The sequence below is a fragment of the Athene noctua genome, chromosome 4 (assembly GCF_965140245.1).
Source record: "Athene noctua chromosome 4, bAthNoc1.hap1.1, whole genome shotgun sequence".
In the NCBI taxonomy this organism is placed as follows: Eukaryota; Metazoa; Chordata; class Aves; order Strigiformes; family Strigidae; genus Athene; species Athene noctua.
This window is the reverse complement of record NC_134040.1, coordinates 47,944,724-47,961,868: the sequence shown is the minus strand read 5'-3', so window position 1 is coordinate 47,961,868 and position 17,145 is coordinate 47,944,724. Positions and strand designations below refer to the sequence as shown.

The 17,145-nt window shown below is 39.0% G+C and overlaps 1 protein-coding gene across 3 annotated transcripts in view; it reads right to left on the bottom strand.

Annotated features, from left to right (window-relative positions):
- NDST4 (N-deacetylase and N-sulfotransferase 4) overlaps positions 1–17,145 on the bottom strand; it is a 108,153-nt gene that overhangs the window by 29,808 nt on the left and 61,200 nt on the right. For all 3 annotated transcript variants that reach the window (XR_012633485.1, XM_074903909.1, XM_074903910.1), the window contains 2 exons: positions 15,569–15,754; positions 13,715–13,843 (listed from right to left, as the gene is read on the bottom strand). Coding sequence is in view for 2 of the 3 variants with exons in the window: in XM_074903909.1 (XP_074760010.1) it covers positions 13,715–13,843; positions 15,569–15,754 (315 nt within the window). In the remaining variant the exon portion in view is untranslated. The remainder of the gene's footprint in view (positions 1–13,714; positions 13,844–15,568; positions 15,755–17,145) is intronic.

The following is a 17,145-nucleotide window of genomic DNA, read 5'->3' as shown; positions in this document are numbered from 1 at the left end:
AAACTGCCATCAGTTTATGTACCTTGATTTACCTTCAGCAGCCCCGGCTGAGAGTTGTTTGGGGAGGAGGTGGGGACAGCCCTACCTAGCCCTGTGGAGATAGGAGGGTGGGCAGTTCCTCACCCTCAGCTATTGCCCACTTGTCTGCATGAAGTCATCTCTGCAATGGTGGGTAGGTGACTGCATCTGTGGAGCTCCTGCTTTTATTTCTTAGCTGGTATTGCCCAGGTGAGAGGGACTGTGCACAGCCAGATATGTCACAAACTCTGCTCTGCAACATGAGGCAGGGCAGTAGAAGACCAGGGACATCCAGGCAAGGGTTTTGAGTTACATTAAAACCCACTGGTTAAATAAAGTGCTGTATTGGATGCAGATGAAAATATTTTGCTCAGCATTGAACACACACATCCATATGGGGAGAGGACAGATGATATCCAAGTGTTCAGGCTGGAGCCATGACCATCAACCAGCCTGCAGGCTTTTCTGCTTCCATCCTCACCAAGTTTTCCCACTGCTTGACCTGATTTCTAGGGCAGGGTCAGCTTTGCTCTCTTATTTGTGCATGCTTGTTCCTAAATGTATGATATCTAATTAAATAATGACATGTTTTAGTAGCATCTAGATATTACAGACAATCCAGGAGGGATCACTTTTTAGTGTAGACTAAATATCTTTTCAGAAAAACTAATTACTTTTCCAGAATTTCCAAATTATCTTATGGGGCCTCTTACTTGTATGAGTGGGAAATAGTCAGAAAATTTCTTCCTGTTTGACTTTTGTTTTAATGGAAGTAAACAGCTCTCTCATTACTCTGAAGAAATCTAAACACAATGCTTATTTTTAAAGCAACATTAAACCTCAGTTTTGCAGACTGCAGAGGATATAATGAGATATAATTAAAAGAGGGTTTGCGCTACACATGTAGTACCTGCATGGTTGTGATTCCTGGATGAGAGGAGACTCTGCCACTCAGGAATCTGTGCAAACAGCTAGACAGTATTCAACCAGGGGAGCCAGCAGTGGCCAGGCTGCCAAACAGCTAATAACAGTGGTCATGAATATTTATGAATGCCGCATTTGAGCCAAGCTGTGTGCTTGACTCGAGTCTCTGCGTACACACTGTGGGGCACCTGGGAATGCTCTGTCAAATTTCTCTCACCTGCAACGACCTGGGGTTAAATTCTGTCATCTCACAGCTTGGAGATGTCCCCTGGCTACTCTGGCAGATTCTAGGGAAGATTCCAGGCAGGATGAAACGAATCCTGAAGTAAACACAAGCTTTAAGGTTGACAGACTGACCACCTTAAGAAACTTAGAAACACTTTAAGAAACACCTTAAAGCCTTTGCTTTAGCACTTCGAGTGTCTAACATATTGCTCGGGGGCCTCCCGGTGTTAATGCCCATAGAGGAAGCACCATGTTTCACAGATCGTAGTTCAGTACAACAGGCAAAGATGGAAGCTGACTTATTCCCTTCAATAGGACTTCAGTAAGTTCAATAGTAGCCTTACCTAGTGAAGGTGCTTTTTTTTTTTTTTTTACTGGATCATCGGTCATTTTTCTCTCTATTTACCCTTCCAATCAATGAGTGAAAAAATAATCCTCTGAGCCACCTGGACTTTGGGAGAAATGTGCTCACATATCTGCTAATGGAAAATAATGGTTAATATGAGTATTAGTTTGGATAACATCCGTAAATGACTGTTTCTCTGACATTTCTCTTTATAGATGTGCTTAAAGAAGATCTGTTTCTAACTGTGTTTTGAATGATGGAATGAATTACGTCTATTATCATTAATGTGGCACTTGAGAGTCTCCAGGTAGAGGAAAGTAAACTCTCTCAGAGCAATGCTGACATTCCCTATGGAAATTACTGCCCAGGACCTTGCACAGCACAGAGTTGTAGAACAACCGTAAATCATTCCGTTTAAAATGAGCCCTCTTATAAACACTGAATAAGAGTTTTCACCAGGATACTTTCTTGCAAACTGCAAAGAAAGAAATGCCAAGCAAGTTGATATAGATTGGAGATGCAGGAAATTCATCATTCGTTTTTATGACTGTTCTACTGTCATGTTGCTATTTTAGCAGTTTTATGAAGAGCTGACTGCTCTGTGTTATAGGGTATTCATAAATGATGATTAATTAATCCATTTTGGTGGCCTACTCTGAACAAACAAACCTTAAAGTTAATTTAATTCTCCACTCTTGGTTTCAGAGGAAAAAAATACACCATTTTCAGTTCACTAGAGGATATAATATTTTCAAATCAGCCACTTTCCAATTAATTTTGAATGGCGAACACAGCAAGGAAATTTTGTTCTTGTCCATTTACTTCCATTAAGGATTCATTTTCAATAATCAGAGAATTCTGAGTCAGCTCATTTTTACCTTAAAGGCTTGCTCCTGACACTTTAATAAATTATCGTATGGTGTGTGCTTGAATGTAACAGATTCTTTTTTCTCTTTACCCAATAACCCTCTTGTTGACACACAGCCATTTATTACCATTTCTGCCATCACCTAACTTGCTGGGAAGTAATTCTGATAAAGTACCCCAACGCGTGGTGTGGAGTATCAGCTTTTATAAAGAAGGAAAATGTCATGAAAGAAAGGAGATGTGTTTTCCTTGAAATACTTTCTTCATGCTCTGAGTTTCAAGCTAATTAGTTTCTAAATATGCTGCTGAAGGCTTTAGTTTCCATGGGATAATATTTTCATATACCAGCTCTTTGCAGCTGGGGTAGCCATGTGGGATGAAGGAAAAAATAATGATTTACAAAGGGGGAAAAAAGATTCAGAAGTCTGAACAAGGTTGGAGTGGATTTAATCATATACCTGGAGTTGGAAGATAAAAGTGGATTCAACTTCTATCTTTGTGTTATAATAATTCTATCACGTTATCAGTGCTTACAGGACTTCTAGCTGCAAAAGGAAATATCTTTAGGGGAAGGGCCGATTGTGCTGTAGATACAGGCACTTTTGCAGTGTGCTATCTTTCAAAACAAATGTACGCTGGTTGTATTAAACCTTAATACGTGCTGTGGCAGGAAGAAAACAAGTGTTTACGATGTTGAACGTGTATGGGATGTAAATATTTTTCTGAATAAAGAAGAGATACTACCCTCTTCCTCAGGCAAAGGCTAATGACTACATCGTGTGGTTTTACTGCCTGCCCAGGCAGGTCTGGCTGGGGTGCCTCTGGGAAGGCAACCTTATAGTCCTCTCTACAGGGACGAGCAGCTGATCACTCTTGTGCTTCACTGTAACATTCACTTAATGCAGTGAAATGGTTCTTAACATTGTCCTGGAAGGTTAATGGGCCCCTATACTTAGAAGAATAAGCCCAAGTGTGTCTCTTTTTGATTTGATTTGGTATGTTTGTTACCATTGAGACAAATTTTGATGTAGCTAGTTAATAACAAATCTCCCTTTTAATTTGGTAGAACAAACATACCCCTCTTGTCATGTTGTAGAGACACACGCTTGTCCCTCTGGACAGTAGCCTGCTAATTACGGGTCAAGTATTGACATTTTTGTAGTGGGGAGGTTGCTTGCTTTCTTTTTCCTGTTCTTGAAATATGCAGAGATGCTCTATTCACCAAGGCCTTAGTAGAACTGCATTATGAATTACTTCTGACTTGGAGAGTATTTCCTACAATGCCCAAGGTTACTTTTATTCTTTGTACAGCTATGCTCAGAGAAACAAAGCAAATAAAAAGAAAAATATTATTAACACTCCAGATGTTTTATAATAACACTTCCAAATCTCTGTGGAAGGTATAAATTAACCCCTCTCTGCAATTACTTTTAATGTTCTGAAGTAATAACTGTGATTCTCATCTGTTTTTGTGATGAGTGAGAGCAGGAAACAAGCACAAAATGTTCAAAGTATGGCACATGCGAGAAATGCGGAATCTAGATCTAAGACATTGGAAATGAACAGTAACCTTTAGTTATGGTGAAAGTTTAAAAATGTAAATGCCTTTTAGTGGCCTTCAAAATTAAAAGCGTCCCATGACACTTAAAACAAATTTGCCTACCTCTGCAACGTGTGATCACACCTTGTTCAAAGTTAGCACAATAATGTCCCTTATTATGGTCTGTCTATAGCTTCTCCTGAGTTGAGTTCAAAGCTACCTTTCAATCATAAGTATGATTTCTCTCTTGACAACCAAATTCCTGCAAAAGAAGCTAATCTTCCTGAAATTCATATGCCACATTTCATGTCAGGTTAAAGCTTCTTAGGGATGTTTGATTGAAACAGGAAGAGGACTTTAAAAAAGTGTTTAACTTTTCCCTTTTTTTTAAAAAAAAAAATAAAACAACAAACTTTAAAAATGGCTCTACCTGTCACTTGCAAATATGTCTTCTTCTGTTGGCTCTGCAGACAAAAAATACTTTGGACAGGGTATGCATGTATCTCTAGATACTATGTGGTGATTCAGGTATAAAACTAGGGTAAAGAGACATATATATATATATATATATATAAAATTCAGGAAGGGCCTATGCAAGTTTTTTATGCTGGAACTATGAAAAGGAGACAGTGGGAGACTGAATTAAACCAGCATTGTAGAAACCCAATCCCTCATGAAAAATATTCTGGTTTTCTGCAGGTGTACAGCATTCCACTGCTTCAACAGGAAAAGCAAAGTCAACTTAACACTGTTTGAAATTTATTTACTTCCCCACAAGAAGAAGGGGAAAGGAAGAGTTAGCACAGCCAAGTTCATATGTGTATCAAGGAAGAAAAGGAAGGAAAAATAAGAAAAGATAAACGTCTTGTGCATCAAGATACCGGCTATAAGTAACAATCTGATCCTTGGTAGAGATCTTCAGTTTAACGGCGTCTCTAGGAATAGCTGACCTTCTTGGTTCAGGCTGCAAAAAATCTTAATTCACTGTGTTCAGCTGTGACCAGGACAGCGATAGGAATGTCTTGAGATAGTGGGGGTCTCATATTGGGTTTCATTTTCTTCAAGCTTTTCCACTGTTTGAATGTGGCCAAAGATTGGGTCATACTTTGTAAGAAATTTTGCCCTTGCGTACACAACAAGGTCTATAACTACTCTGCTTTCAGCATTCAGCTGTCTCTTAGAAGGGGTTTGGTGGCTGCAGACCTAAAATGGGGCTACAGCAGAGCAGAAAATAGGAAGGGCTCTGCAGGAAAGGGGGTGGCAGTGTTAAGGGTTATCCATTAGCTTTTCAAGGTGAACAGATAATGAGAAAACCATACACCAGACTGGCAAGTAAATCAAATTAACTGGCTGCTCAACTGAACAAGTGGGTCTTGCTAGTTCTTCTCAAAGCCTGGTGTGCTTATTTTTGCTTTAGTGTTCTACTGTGGTGTCTTTTGTGCTGTCACTTGCTGGCTCAATAAAAAGCTTTCTGGTTTAAAGAGATTTTTTTTTTTTTTTAGGAGAAATGACTCTCTCACTCTTGTTTGTAGGGGCGATAATATTTAGGGCTGTATTTATTAGCTTATCTTGGCTGTTAAACGTTTATGACTGTTCTTTATCGTCTGTGAAGCAGGGGAGTAAAGGAGACGAACGAGAAAACAGATACTGGAAGACCTTGCAGATGCTGAAGATGTGATATATAGAACAATTTGTAAAGGCGTGCTTTAAATATGTCAAAGCATTTCTCAGGAGACTGAATGAAGGGCAACGGTCAGAGAACATGGGCTGAACCCACTTAGTTTTGAGCCTGACATTTGGATGTGGAAAATCCTCCTTAAATTTAAACTCCCGCGGAGTTCCCTAACTTTTCTTATAAGAAACCTGCTTTTTGTCGCTGAAAGTATTTTAGTTTGGGAACTGTACGATATGAATGCTCTTTTAATTATAAATTTTCATGGTTTACATTTTGAAGCAAAGAGATTTGCTCAGTTCATCCCATTTGCTCACTCCACCTCATGCTCTGTGTTTGTTCATGAGAAGATGATGTGACCATGATTGTGACTTAGAAAATATGTTGCTCTGATTGGCACATCATAGATTTCATGCCAAAGCTCTGTTTCAAAAGAAAGAAGGTACCTTAATGCAGCTTGATTTTAATGCCAGTTAACTTGTCTTTGTCTACCAAGTATGTAAAAGACAGAAGTGCATGTAAAGCTGGTTAACATTTGATGGGAAGATATTTAAAAAAATAAAAGGACAAAGAAAAGGGATATGGTTCAGCATTGGTAAAGTGAACAAAGAGGAAGGGGGATCTTACACATATATTCTGGGACTGGATAAACTTATTCTGAAGGGCAGTTAAGCTGAGTAAATAATAAGAAGTGGAATTTTAAAAATGCTGAAAATAACTGAAAAGTCGAACTCCTTGAAATGCCATAAATTTTTTTTATAGTTGTGTAACCCAATGAAGCAAACATTAAAAAAAAAAAAAATCTTTGTAAGCATGTTAAAGCATTACAAAAGTTGTAAAGAAATGACAAGGTTTAAGAAGAAAGAAAAGGAAATAATGATGTTTGAAAGAGTTTAAAAAGTTTTAAGTTGTCTTTGCTTTTTCTGTTGAAGCAGTGGAATGCTGTACGCCTGCAGAAAACCTGAGTATTTTTCATGAGGGGTTCAGTTTCTACAATGCTGGTCAGACCCAGAGAATTTCCTATCACATTTACGTACTTGGGTAGGGTTATATTCAGAATAAGGACATGGTATTCTTCTTGTCTGATGCTCTTTGGCATTAAATGTCTGGCTTTGAAGATATGTCTTGAGTAGCAATGTACTTTGAGTAGTAAGTTACTTTCTTGTTTTAAGATCTAACTACAATTAATACAGACATGTGCTGTTGAAGCACAGTGAAGAGTTTTACTTTATCAATTAGATTAGTCACAAAATCAGTTTTGTAAACTTTTTTTTATAGTTTTGATCGATTGAAGTTTTAGATATCTTTTTCTTGTTTTCTCTTCCTTTATTTCTACTGATTGTAGTGGGTTTGCTGCTTTATTTTCACCACTGACATGGAAGTTCTGATGCTACAACTTTTTGGAGTTCTGTCGTAATTAGGATTTAGTGAATAACTGATTTTTGATGTTGTTCGTCAAACTACAAAGTAAATAACCTTGATGATGATAATATGACACTGATTAAAGATCTAGCTTTGGTCTAGCAAGGGATAAAAAATATTTCAGTTGAATATTTCATTGCTTTTATTCTATCAAATAGTAAAGAAAAACTCCAAGAGTAATGTCTCCTTTTCTGTCCCAAACTGTATGTGTGTTTCTTATTTTTAAATACATCTGATGCTCCTTGTTATTGTTCTAACCCTCCAAATGAATGAAACCGTTCAGAGAGGAGCTAGATGGATACCTTTTGGAGTTGCACTATTTAGGTTTATTTCAAATGCAGTCTGATCGCTGAGTCTTTTTCCTCTAACTTTAATGAGCTTTGCTTTGAAGTGTTTATGCAAAGAATAAGTACCCCAAACTTATAGACTTGAGCAGCCTTCTGCATTAGCTGGATCCTGGAAAGGTTTGGCTGGGATTCTTGTAACACTCATTAAAACTCAAAGGAAAGTTGGTATGATTTCTGCCTGTCTTGGTGGAATTTATCCCTCCTCTGCATACTACTAAATCATCTCTGCCAGACATGACTCATCTTTAGGAATCATAAATTAGAAAGTGAAAATATCTCTCTGAGCCCCAGAGTATTCAATAGAAGCCATTTTTTTAAAAAATCCATTGGAAGATCCCCTTGACAATCTCTCTGCAAACTCTTTATCCTAATGCAGTGTCACTTGGGCATTTTCTAATTTAACCATCTATGTGGTATTGCTTCATGAAAGTGAAAACATTTTTAGTATATAAGCTTAGTATTTATTTGTAATACATTTGCTGAAATTGCTAACTCCCACCTGAGTAATGGGTATGGTTTCTGTAAACCACTTGCTTTTCAGGGCTGAGGAGGGGGAAAAAGGGAATTTGCCAGTAGCCTTCATTGGTGGCATTTTTTAAAGTTAGGAAAGGCTAGTAGATACTCAGTTCTTGTATTTTTCAAGGTTTAGTAGCAGATACCTTACCTCATGAAAAAACTTAATTATCTCCCACCTGCTCCCTTCTGAGGCCACTTTGTGAAATTCTCACATGTGAAGTATGTGGCATATATGCTCACAGACAAAATAGCATTTCAGTCAGTGTACTGCAATGTCAATGTTACTGCTCACTGTTATTATTAAGAGTTGCAGTGTGACCCTAAATAAGCTATAAATAAATTCTTATCTGCTACATTATTCCTATTTAGTAAATTTGCTTCCCCACTTTTAATTATTCTTGAAATGTGCTTCAGTAATCAAACTAATTGAAAAAATGTTTAATCAAAACTTGATTATTTAAGTTGTGTTCCTACTTGCGCTTGTTTAAGAGGATGGAATAAAAGATTATAAATGGATGTCATAACAGCCTAAGGAGACACAAACTTCTCTGTGCTATCTTTTACAACCCATCTTCACTGCTGAAATGCCATTAAAAACACAACTACAAATCAAGTCATTGCTTTGTGCCTGCAAACCCTGGTCTACATCACCCAGGCAAGACGTCTTCCTCAACAAAGCAGGATGTAAGTGCAGATGCCATGCCCATGCAATTTAAAAATCATGATCTATTACTTGTTCTTTAACTCTGCTGGGGGCTGTTTCAGTTAGATGTGATAGACCTGTTCAATGTATCGATGTCAATGAAGAGAGAGCACTGGGTTGGTGGTTATAGGGTTGAAAAGCAGGCAGTAGTCCTCCTGGATGTTGGCGTTGATATTGACTTTGGTTCTGTTGTGCTTCATGCTAAAGTTTATTCATCCACTTGTGCATCTGCGTCTCTTCAGAACAGCTTGTGTCACCCCTTGCAGACTTTCAGGTTTCTGTGTCTTTGCCCCTGACGTGTTAAGCTAGAAGGCCAGAAATAGCTGACTTTTAGTTTGTTTTTAGACAGCTAAATAGCTGTAATTTGCAGCAAAAGTTGGTGGTGCACTGTGATTATTTCTAAAATTTGAAACAGTCTAAAAAACACTGTCTTAAAGTTGTGTGTGTGAAACCTATAATAATTCTATTTACCTAAGAGTTAAGCATGGCTTTTCACTTCTGGAAGACTTGCCTCAAAATAACTGTGGATATGAACTGAACTATTCTCAGCTGTACTCCTGTCCTCCCTAACTAGTGAATATATATGGTATGTAAAGGGTAATTGTTGGACGAGTAAGATGAAGCAAAGAAGCTGGTGAATTGAGTAAGGAAACTGGTGCTGGATGGTGAAGGGAAAGAAGGGCCAAACTGTGCAGTGCCTCTTTGTGCTTTTTTAGTTAATGTTGTTAGTCTACTTTTTAATAAGCAATAGATGCACCTACATGTCTCTTCAACAAGGTAAACTGAAAGTGAGAGAATTTTTTTTGTTTTAGTGCTCCAATAGCTTTGGTCATTTCCATACGGTGGTAGGAGATGCCTTACAGCAGCGATGCTTTGTCTGTAGGTGGAGGTATGAGATGTGAAGTGTGCTGTCCCTCGGTATCCACTCGGAGTAAGCTCATGCCTACATTGCTCCCACCACATATAATTTCTGCACATATGGCTCAAAAATATAACAATTATTTTATAGATCTGCTTTTTAAGTGTCTGAAATAATGCGAGAACTATGTTGTTGCTTTAGAGGGATGTTTTTATGCATGACACCAAATATGTGTTGCACACTCAAGGACATGGAGCAAAAGAGTGGGAAGATGTGAGAGGATGGAAAGCCTGCTGGGAATGGTGTTGGGGGCCTGCAGAGAGCCAAAGTCAATGCATCTCTGTCCGGACTGCCTTTTGGGAACAGTCAAAACACCCCTCAAAACTCATGTCCAGGGTATTGATTTGGAGGAAACTAGTAGCTGCCTCCAAAAGAGAAGCCAGGAGCAAACAGATATTTGTGTAATGTGTGGGAGACTAGCCCTCACTGCAGCTACTTTGGGAAGATGCCATTGAACTGCACAGCTCACTTTATTTTTGGTTTAAAAGTTATATTAGCAATTATTTATGGGTTGGTTTGTTTTTATAGGGAAAGCACCTAGATTTTTCAAGCATCTAAAGTCAGAAAATGTTCTTATCACGTCTAACTTGGAATTGTTGTCCAACTCTTGTTAAGCTCATCTGCAGAAACATACCAATGTAAAAACTGAGAAAGAGAAAAAAAGAACCCCACAGAAATGAGACAGACAGGTAATGACCACAAACAAACTTGCTCAGAAACCCTTGTCTAACTCCTAGCTTACTTGATGATCAAGAAGGGACATCATAAAATAACAAAATTATCATCTGCTGTAGCTGTAGAAATGGCTCTGCAAAACCAGCTATTCCTTTTTTTTTGGTTTTGTTTTGTTGTTGTTGTTGCCCCTGTGGTTTTTGAACCAGGTAAGGGTAGTGAATGACACTGTGCACCATGGCTAACTAGCTGCATAAGGAGATTTCTAACCCAATCTTGGACTCTGGAATATGATCTTTTATGGTAATAACACACATAATTTGTATGTAACTTCAGTTGTCATGGTAGCTGGCAATGTTGTGGGAGCACACATGCATTCGTTCTGTCTCTGCAAGCAGAAATAGTTTTAGACCATCTTCACCCTCCAGAAGAGCGCATCACCCATGTGAGGGGTTCCCCTTCCCCCTGTATGTGTGTAACTCACACTAATGCCGGTGGTAATTGCACACACCTGCTCGAGACCTGAGCCTGCTGAGCCGGAGACTTGTGCAACTCTGTGACAATAGAATTAATTGGAACTACTCTCTTTCTGTGAATCTCCTCCACACCAGGAAAGAGTCTGGCTGGTGTTTTTAAAGAATAAATGAAAAATATTTTTAAGCAATGTCAATAATGCAAAAAACCACAATGGTACAGGCAATCCCTTTTCTGCAAAATTTGAAGTAAGATAACTGCAACAATGTGTAAAGCAGCCTACATGCTAGGTAGGGGGGGGCACAGTGCATTCTAGTTAAGATTATATTTTATGGATATGGTTTCTATCCATGGACCACATTAGCTATCTCATTCAATATGATTCAACAACAACAACAAAATTTTAAATTATGGTTTTGGAAAAGCCATTACATTCTCAGCAGTTGTTCTTTTCCATAATCCATTTGGAGAGCATAAGCTGGTTTCTGCTCACAGTAAACCCCTGAACTGTGCTCTTGATAAAGCCCTGAACTTCACAGGTTGATATACAAATACTAAGGAAGCTTATTAATGAGAGGAGGTGTGTGAAAATCTTCTAGGATATAAAATGGGAAGTCTCCTGTTGCTATTCCAGTATGCACTGCTGCCAGGTTGGAGAACATATCACATTCAAAAACTGTTTTTTATTAAACTGAATTTGTGATTGGCCAGTGGAATAGGCACTCCATTGATTCTTTTCAGAAGATACAATACATTTTAGATGCTAATCTGTAAACTTCTTCAAATCAACCACCAAAACACTACACCTTCTCTTACACTGAATAAAAGAAAGGTCTTACCATTTGTTCATTTGTGTGCTGTTCAAACTTGGTATTTAAAAAAATGAAAAAGGTGGTATGAATACAGGTGAATTTGTTTCCTACTCACATCAGTTTCCTTCTGAGATAATCTAGGATTTGCTTTTACTGTTGTCAGTCAGTGCATGTTTCATAGGGTAGTGTACCAACCTGACTTGAATGATGGTGGGTTTTGTGGTATATCTTACTTCAGCTCACACATGATTAAATAATATTTCTTCCTGTCTGAATAAGCACTTATATTGGAACAGATTCATACTTAAGTCAGAGTCATGGAAGTGCATGTCAGTACTTCACTTGTTTCACAGCTCAGTAAAATATCAGTTTTGATGAGGTAAAAATAGAAAATCATAAAAGTGGGAGGGGGAAATCAAACATTAACAGTATAGAAAAGCTGTTCTTTTCAAATACCACACAATAATATATAGGATTATCTGATTTCATTCACAGTTCAACAGTAGCCTTTAAAATAATTTTCAGGCTAACTGAAGATCTACCCTTCCCCATAACCTCAGCCTGAAAGAACATTTGGATGCAATCATTTAAAAAATCCAAAGGCTGAAATTTCTAATAAAGCAACTGTGAGCTTGTGCCTTTCTGCTTATTTACTGTCAGTAGGCAAGAAAACCCTGAAATTAGGGAAAAGGTGAGTTGCAGAGGAGGAAGTTGGGGTGGCCTGACTGTGAACAGGTGGCCTGCTCACAGGTTCAGACTTGGTGATTGACTGAGGAATTGGGACACTGCCTAAAGCTGAGGAAATCAGGTAAGTGAACGATGCACATATATTGATCATAGCATGATAAAGCTGAGGATAAATTCCAGCAGCATCTCAAGACAGCGATGAGCCAAGTTACACTTAAGGAAACTATGGGAAGAAAAGCCAGGCTGAGGGAACTTCAGGTAATGGAGAGACAGCAAAAGAACAGGGATATTTTTGATTCTCAAATTAGCTGTCACTTGTACGGTACGGAAAAATTCCTAATAGAAATGTCCCATTTCTTTAAGTCCACTGAATCTTTGACTCAGATGCCAACTTATCTTCCCAGCCAAAATTTTCACCTAATTGTATAATACCGAAATCTATATTTAGGTCTCTAAATAAAAGTGACCTGGATTTGAGAGTTAGCTCCACCTGAAGTTTCTTTAACTCTGCAGAGAAGTCAATGAGTACTGCAATTTAAAACCACTGAAAATTAGGCCACCTGGCAAGACACGAGACATTTATCTTGTGAGTGGCATAACTTGTTTGGGTGGAACAGAAAGAAGGGAGGACAATGGCAAAAAAATAATTGGTATATGATTTGTTTTACTCTTGTCCTTCCTCCTTCCACCTCTAGGCTGCTGTCTTAAATGGCACCAGACTGTTCACAGGCAAGAGAACCGTGACTTCAAAACACAGCATTTGCAGTCAGGTAGCTTTCCTCCTTGATCTTTGGCAATCCCAATCACATCTATGCACCCACCTATGTTGTGTTGTCGTGTGTGTGAATATCTGTATTAGCATAAAGCAGTTCAGATTGCTTTGTTAGCTGAGAGAATAAATTGCATGAGGCCTCTACAAACCATCCTTAAAGTCTGTGGCATTTTTGATTAAAACATACATACGTGTGTGTTTATACATATGTAGGCTGTTTATATGTGCACACATACGTATATGTATAGTTTATGATTCGTGTAATGTTGACAGAGAAAAAGAAATGCAGCACCGAGCAAAGCAAAAATGTTCATTAGAAGGATATGTACTGCTTGGGGTATTAGCTGCACAAAACCTACTTTTAAGAGCCAGTGGTGGGGGAATAATATCAGGCCTGAGCCCTTTGGTTTCCAACGAACTATATCAGGAGTGCCTGAGGAGCTGATCTTATGGAAAAAAAGTGAATCAGATCACACAGTTTTCTCTACTCTCAGTGGTTTCTTTCAGTCTCAGTTAGACAAGTCAGTGTGCTCTTCTCTCACGGGGCTGGCTTCAGGTTGGGAAACAGTCTGGAGCTGAAATTAATGCATTTTGCAGTAACTTGTTGCATACGGTTATAGTTAGAGATTAGCAGAAGACATTTTGCTCCTTTCCTCTTAAACTGCCTGTTACCTCTGAGCAAGTGGTCTTGATTTTTGTTTCCCAAACAAGATCAAAGAGAACTGACCTCCTTCCCTTCCTCCCTCTCTCCTCCCCATTATTCAGTATGTCCAAAAAATAGCAAAAGAAGGTACCTACGGGATTCAGGAGAATGGTGAGAAAGAGTTCACCTCCTCGGATACTTTTGTCCAGCTCCTGAGGACCCCCAGGATATTCCTTGTAAAAAATAGTATGAGTGAAAAGGCCACAGGTCTGTCGAGGGAGCACCTGAGAACAAAATAACAGTGCCATTGTGACATTAACTTCTTTCTGCAAACTTACCCTGGCACAGCCACCTAAATCCCTCCAGCAACTGAAAGAAACAAAACTGCAACCCTTTCTGCCTCTGCACTCTGGCGTGTTTATTTATGGGCTCCTTTGTGCCTTCTGTACTCTCGTGGTAAACAAGTGCAGTCCTGCAGATGTGGAGATTTCCAGATGCCAGCTCTGAAAAGCTGTGGCACATATGCGCTGAGCTTTCATGCAGACCATTTTATTCATCTCATACACTCATAATAAGTGTTTGTTTCCTGGCACTTGGAAGAGGAAGAAAACAAAAACCAAACCTCTCTTCCCTCAGCAAGGTTAGTTTATTAGCAGATAAATAGTGCTTCCTGGCTGCCTTCGCTATCTCAGGCAATTAATCTTACTGTTCCTGAGACACTGAAGTGAATTTGTATTCAAGGCTACAGACCACAAAAGACCTGTTGCTTCATACTTCCCTCAGTCCTGAAAATCATAATGAGCCCCTCGTTCCTGTTTGTGAAACATGTATGGGACTGGTGGGATGCTCGCATGAGACCAGCCTGAGGTCAGCTCCCCGTCCCATCATAAATTAAGGGGTTGCATGTCAGAAACAGGCCAGCTAGCGGGCTTGGGAAAACAAACTCATCTTGGAGAACTAGATGGTTTAGTTACATTATGAGCTAGGTACTATCAAAAGGCTCTGGTAAAATAAACACAAGTGTCAGAGTTTATGGGTACTGCCTAAGCCATGCAGAGACATAATTCACCTGGGGAAGGCCTTTGTTTCCCTTCAGTCAGTGTTTTTGCTTTGCTACGCAGTTAAAACAACAAATAAAACCTACATTCAGCAGAGAATTTCAATACACCTGTAAATGCACTGCTGAATTTGAATCTATTCTAATAGTAAATGGACTCTGTGCAGTAACTTCTTGGTTTTAAGATGTTCCTTTTGTCTTGTTTAGGGGATCACAATTTTGACTTTATGTGTATAGGCAATATTCAAGTCAGCCGGGTCTTTAAAGCAACGCAGGACCTGCCCTTGAAATATTTCGAACTTCACTTATGCATATTTAGGTTTTGTGTTTTACCTACCTATAGGGTGGCAGCTGGCTGGTAAAACAGGCCAAATAATTTTATACATTTTCCTGCTCCTCATGCAGTGGAAGTGTGTATGTGAGGAACCTTCTCCCTCCTTGCACAAATGCATGGTCTGAAAGAGTCAGGCACGTGTCCAGTCCTTGGCTCTGGGAGTTTCAGTAGCAAAGCTCAGAATGAAACCTTGGCCTCAGAGAAGTGTCATACTTGCTGGAGGAGATTACTTACACCTGCTCACCTTCCCAGGTGACAGATTTCTAATCCTTTCATGCATAAAGATGTACCAGAGCTTGAAACATAGGTCTTAGGCAGTTTAATGAATTTCAGAGTACGCATGTATAACTTGGTTGATAGTTGATGGGACTACAAGTACATTTAGTTTCTGAGGATTACATTTCAGTTGTCTGAGTTTGTGTGACTTTTCTTTCTTTTTTTTTTTTTTTTTTTTTTTTAAACAGGCTGAATAACAAATGCACTATTTTGGCATCCTTACAAATCCTCGATCACAGAGAATTTTAATGCTTGCTGTAAAACTTGAAGCATTTGGTAAAAATAGCATACTTTTGAATCACTTAAAGTACTACTGCTATGAAGCATGGAAATGCAGTGTACCATGATGCCATTGTGGATGAAGCCCCGTCTGTACCGTGCAGGCTTCAGGTGTGGATATTCTTCTGTGCTGGTCACTCGGATGTGCCAGACTTTCTTCCAGGCCTCATACAGTTGGATGTGAACCGGGTAGACCCCGGAGTGGTGCGGAGCCACTGCGTACCCCATGCCAGTCGGTATGCCATGCTCCTGCAACACAGCAGAGGGAGGAATATATTTAGGAACAGAAAAAGATCATGTAATTATTCAAAGCTTATTTTTCCTGCAGACAGCAGCTTTGGAGAAGCTGTTGTCCTTGGACAGTCTTGTATCTATTTGTATGTAGCACAAGCTAAAAATGGGGGAGAGATGAGGGGAACTGGAATTACAGTTTGATAACTGCAGAGTGGTAAATAATCCTCTTGGATTAAGCTGTGTTACAGTTACATGGTATAGATTTGCCTGCCTGTTTGTTACATACTGAGTGTATTTTAATATGATCCTACCTGTTGCATTCTTTTTAAAGGTAAGCAGATGTTACTTATTTACTAAGCTATAAAACAGCATTAAAGCAGTAAACAGATGGAAAAAAAAAATGTTTCCGCAACATATGTGGGATTTTTGTTTCCTATTTCTGGAATAAGAGCAAGATTCCTTCCTGATTTAAAAAATAAAAAAATTAATATCCCCCATAGCTTCCGAATCTGCTTATATTTTCCATGGTATTAAGGTAGTAGCAAAAAAAGATGGACTTTGACAGAGAGCTTTTTCGTTTCATAAATATTTATTCCGCTCCATTTCTATGAGGAAATACATGTATTTTTGTGAATATAATCTATAGGTTATCTTGAAAATGTCTCCCAATAGCACAATGAAATAGTTAATGTGCAGGCAGAAGGAATTAAGTAAGAAGCTTAACTGCGAGCGTGCTGGGCATGTTCCCTTCACTCCTTGATGCTTTCCTGTCTTTGTTCTGCTCCCCAATCCCTCCCACTCCCGATTTAGCATGGGCTGTCTGAAAACCCCATCTGATGATGAGGCCTGATAACCACATCTATAGACTAGGATATATTTAAAAGAGAGAAAATTATTGGACCTGTAAGCTATACATGTGAAAATGAGGTAATTAGTTTCATTGGTCTGAGTGACTATTCAGACATGGATCCAGCATTTATCATCAGCTACTGGCAGAAAGAAAGGCTGTGCTCTGCCTCCTCTCCTGACAAGACTCATTTCTATGAGGTCCAGAAAAAACCCTTTTCAACTCCTCTGCAGCATCTCCGGGTTGCAGGGTGTCCTGCCACTGTGGCTCTCGCCAGATCCCTTCCCACGCTCTGGGTATTTGCTGAATTCATTTTACTCCCGGTACTACAGGATACATTAGCTGTTTTCTGGTGGTATAAAATTGATGTTCAGAGGGAAATGACTAAAATGTGAGATGATGATTTTTTATGGTTTTTTGTCCTTCCTCTTGCCTACATTATCTGAGAACTGTTGATTACTTTAATTCCAGGAATAGCAGGTTCTGCTGGGCATCTTCAAGTGCTTTGCAAGAAATGGTTTTGGTTCATTGTCAAAAATTAAGTTAAATCTGTAGGGAA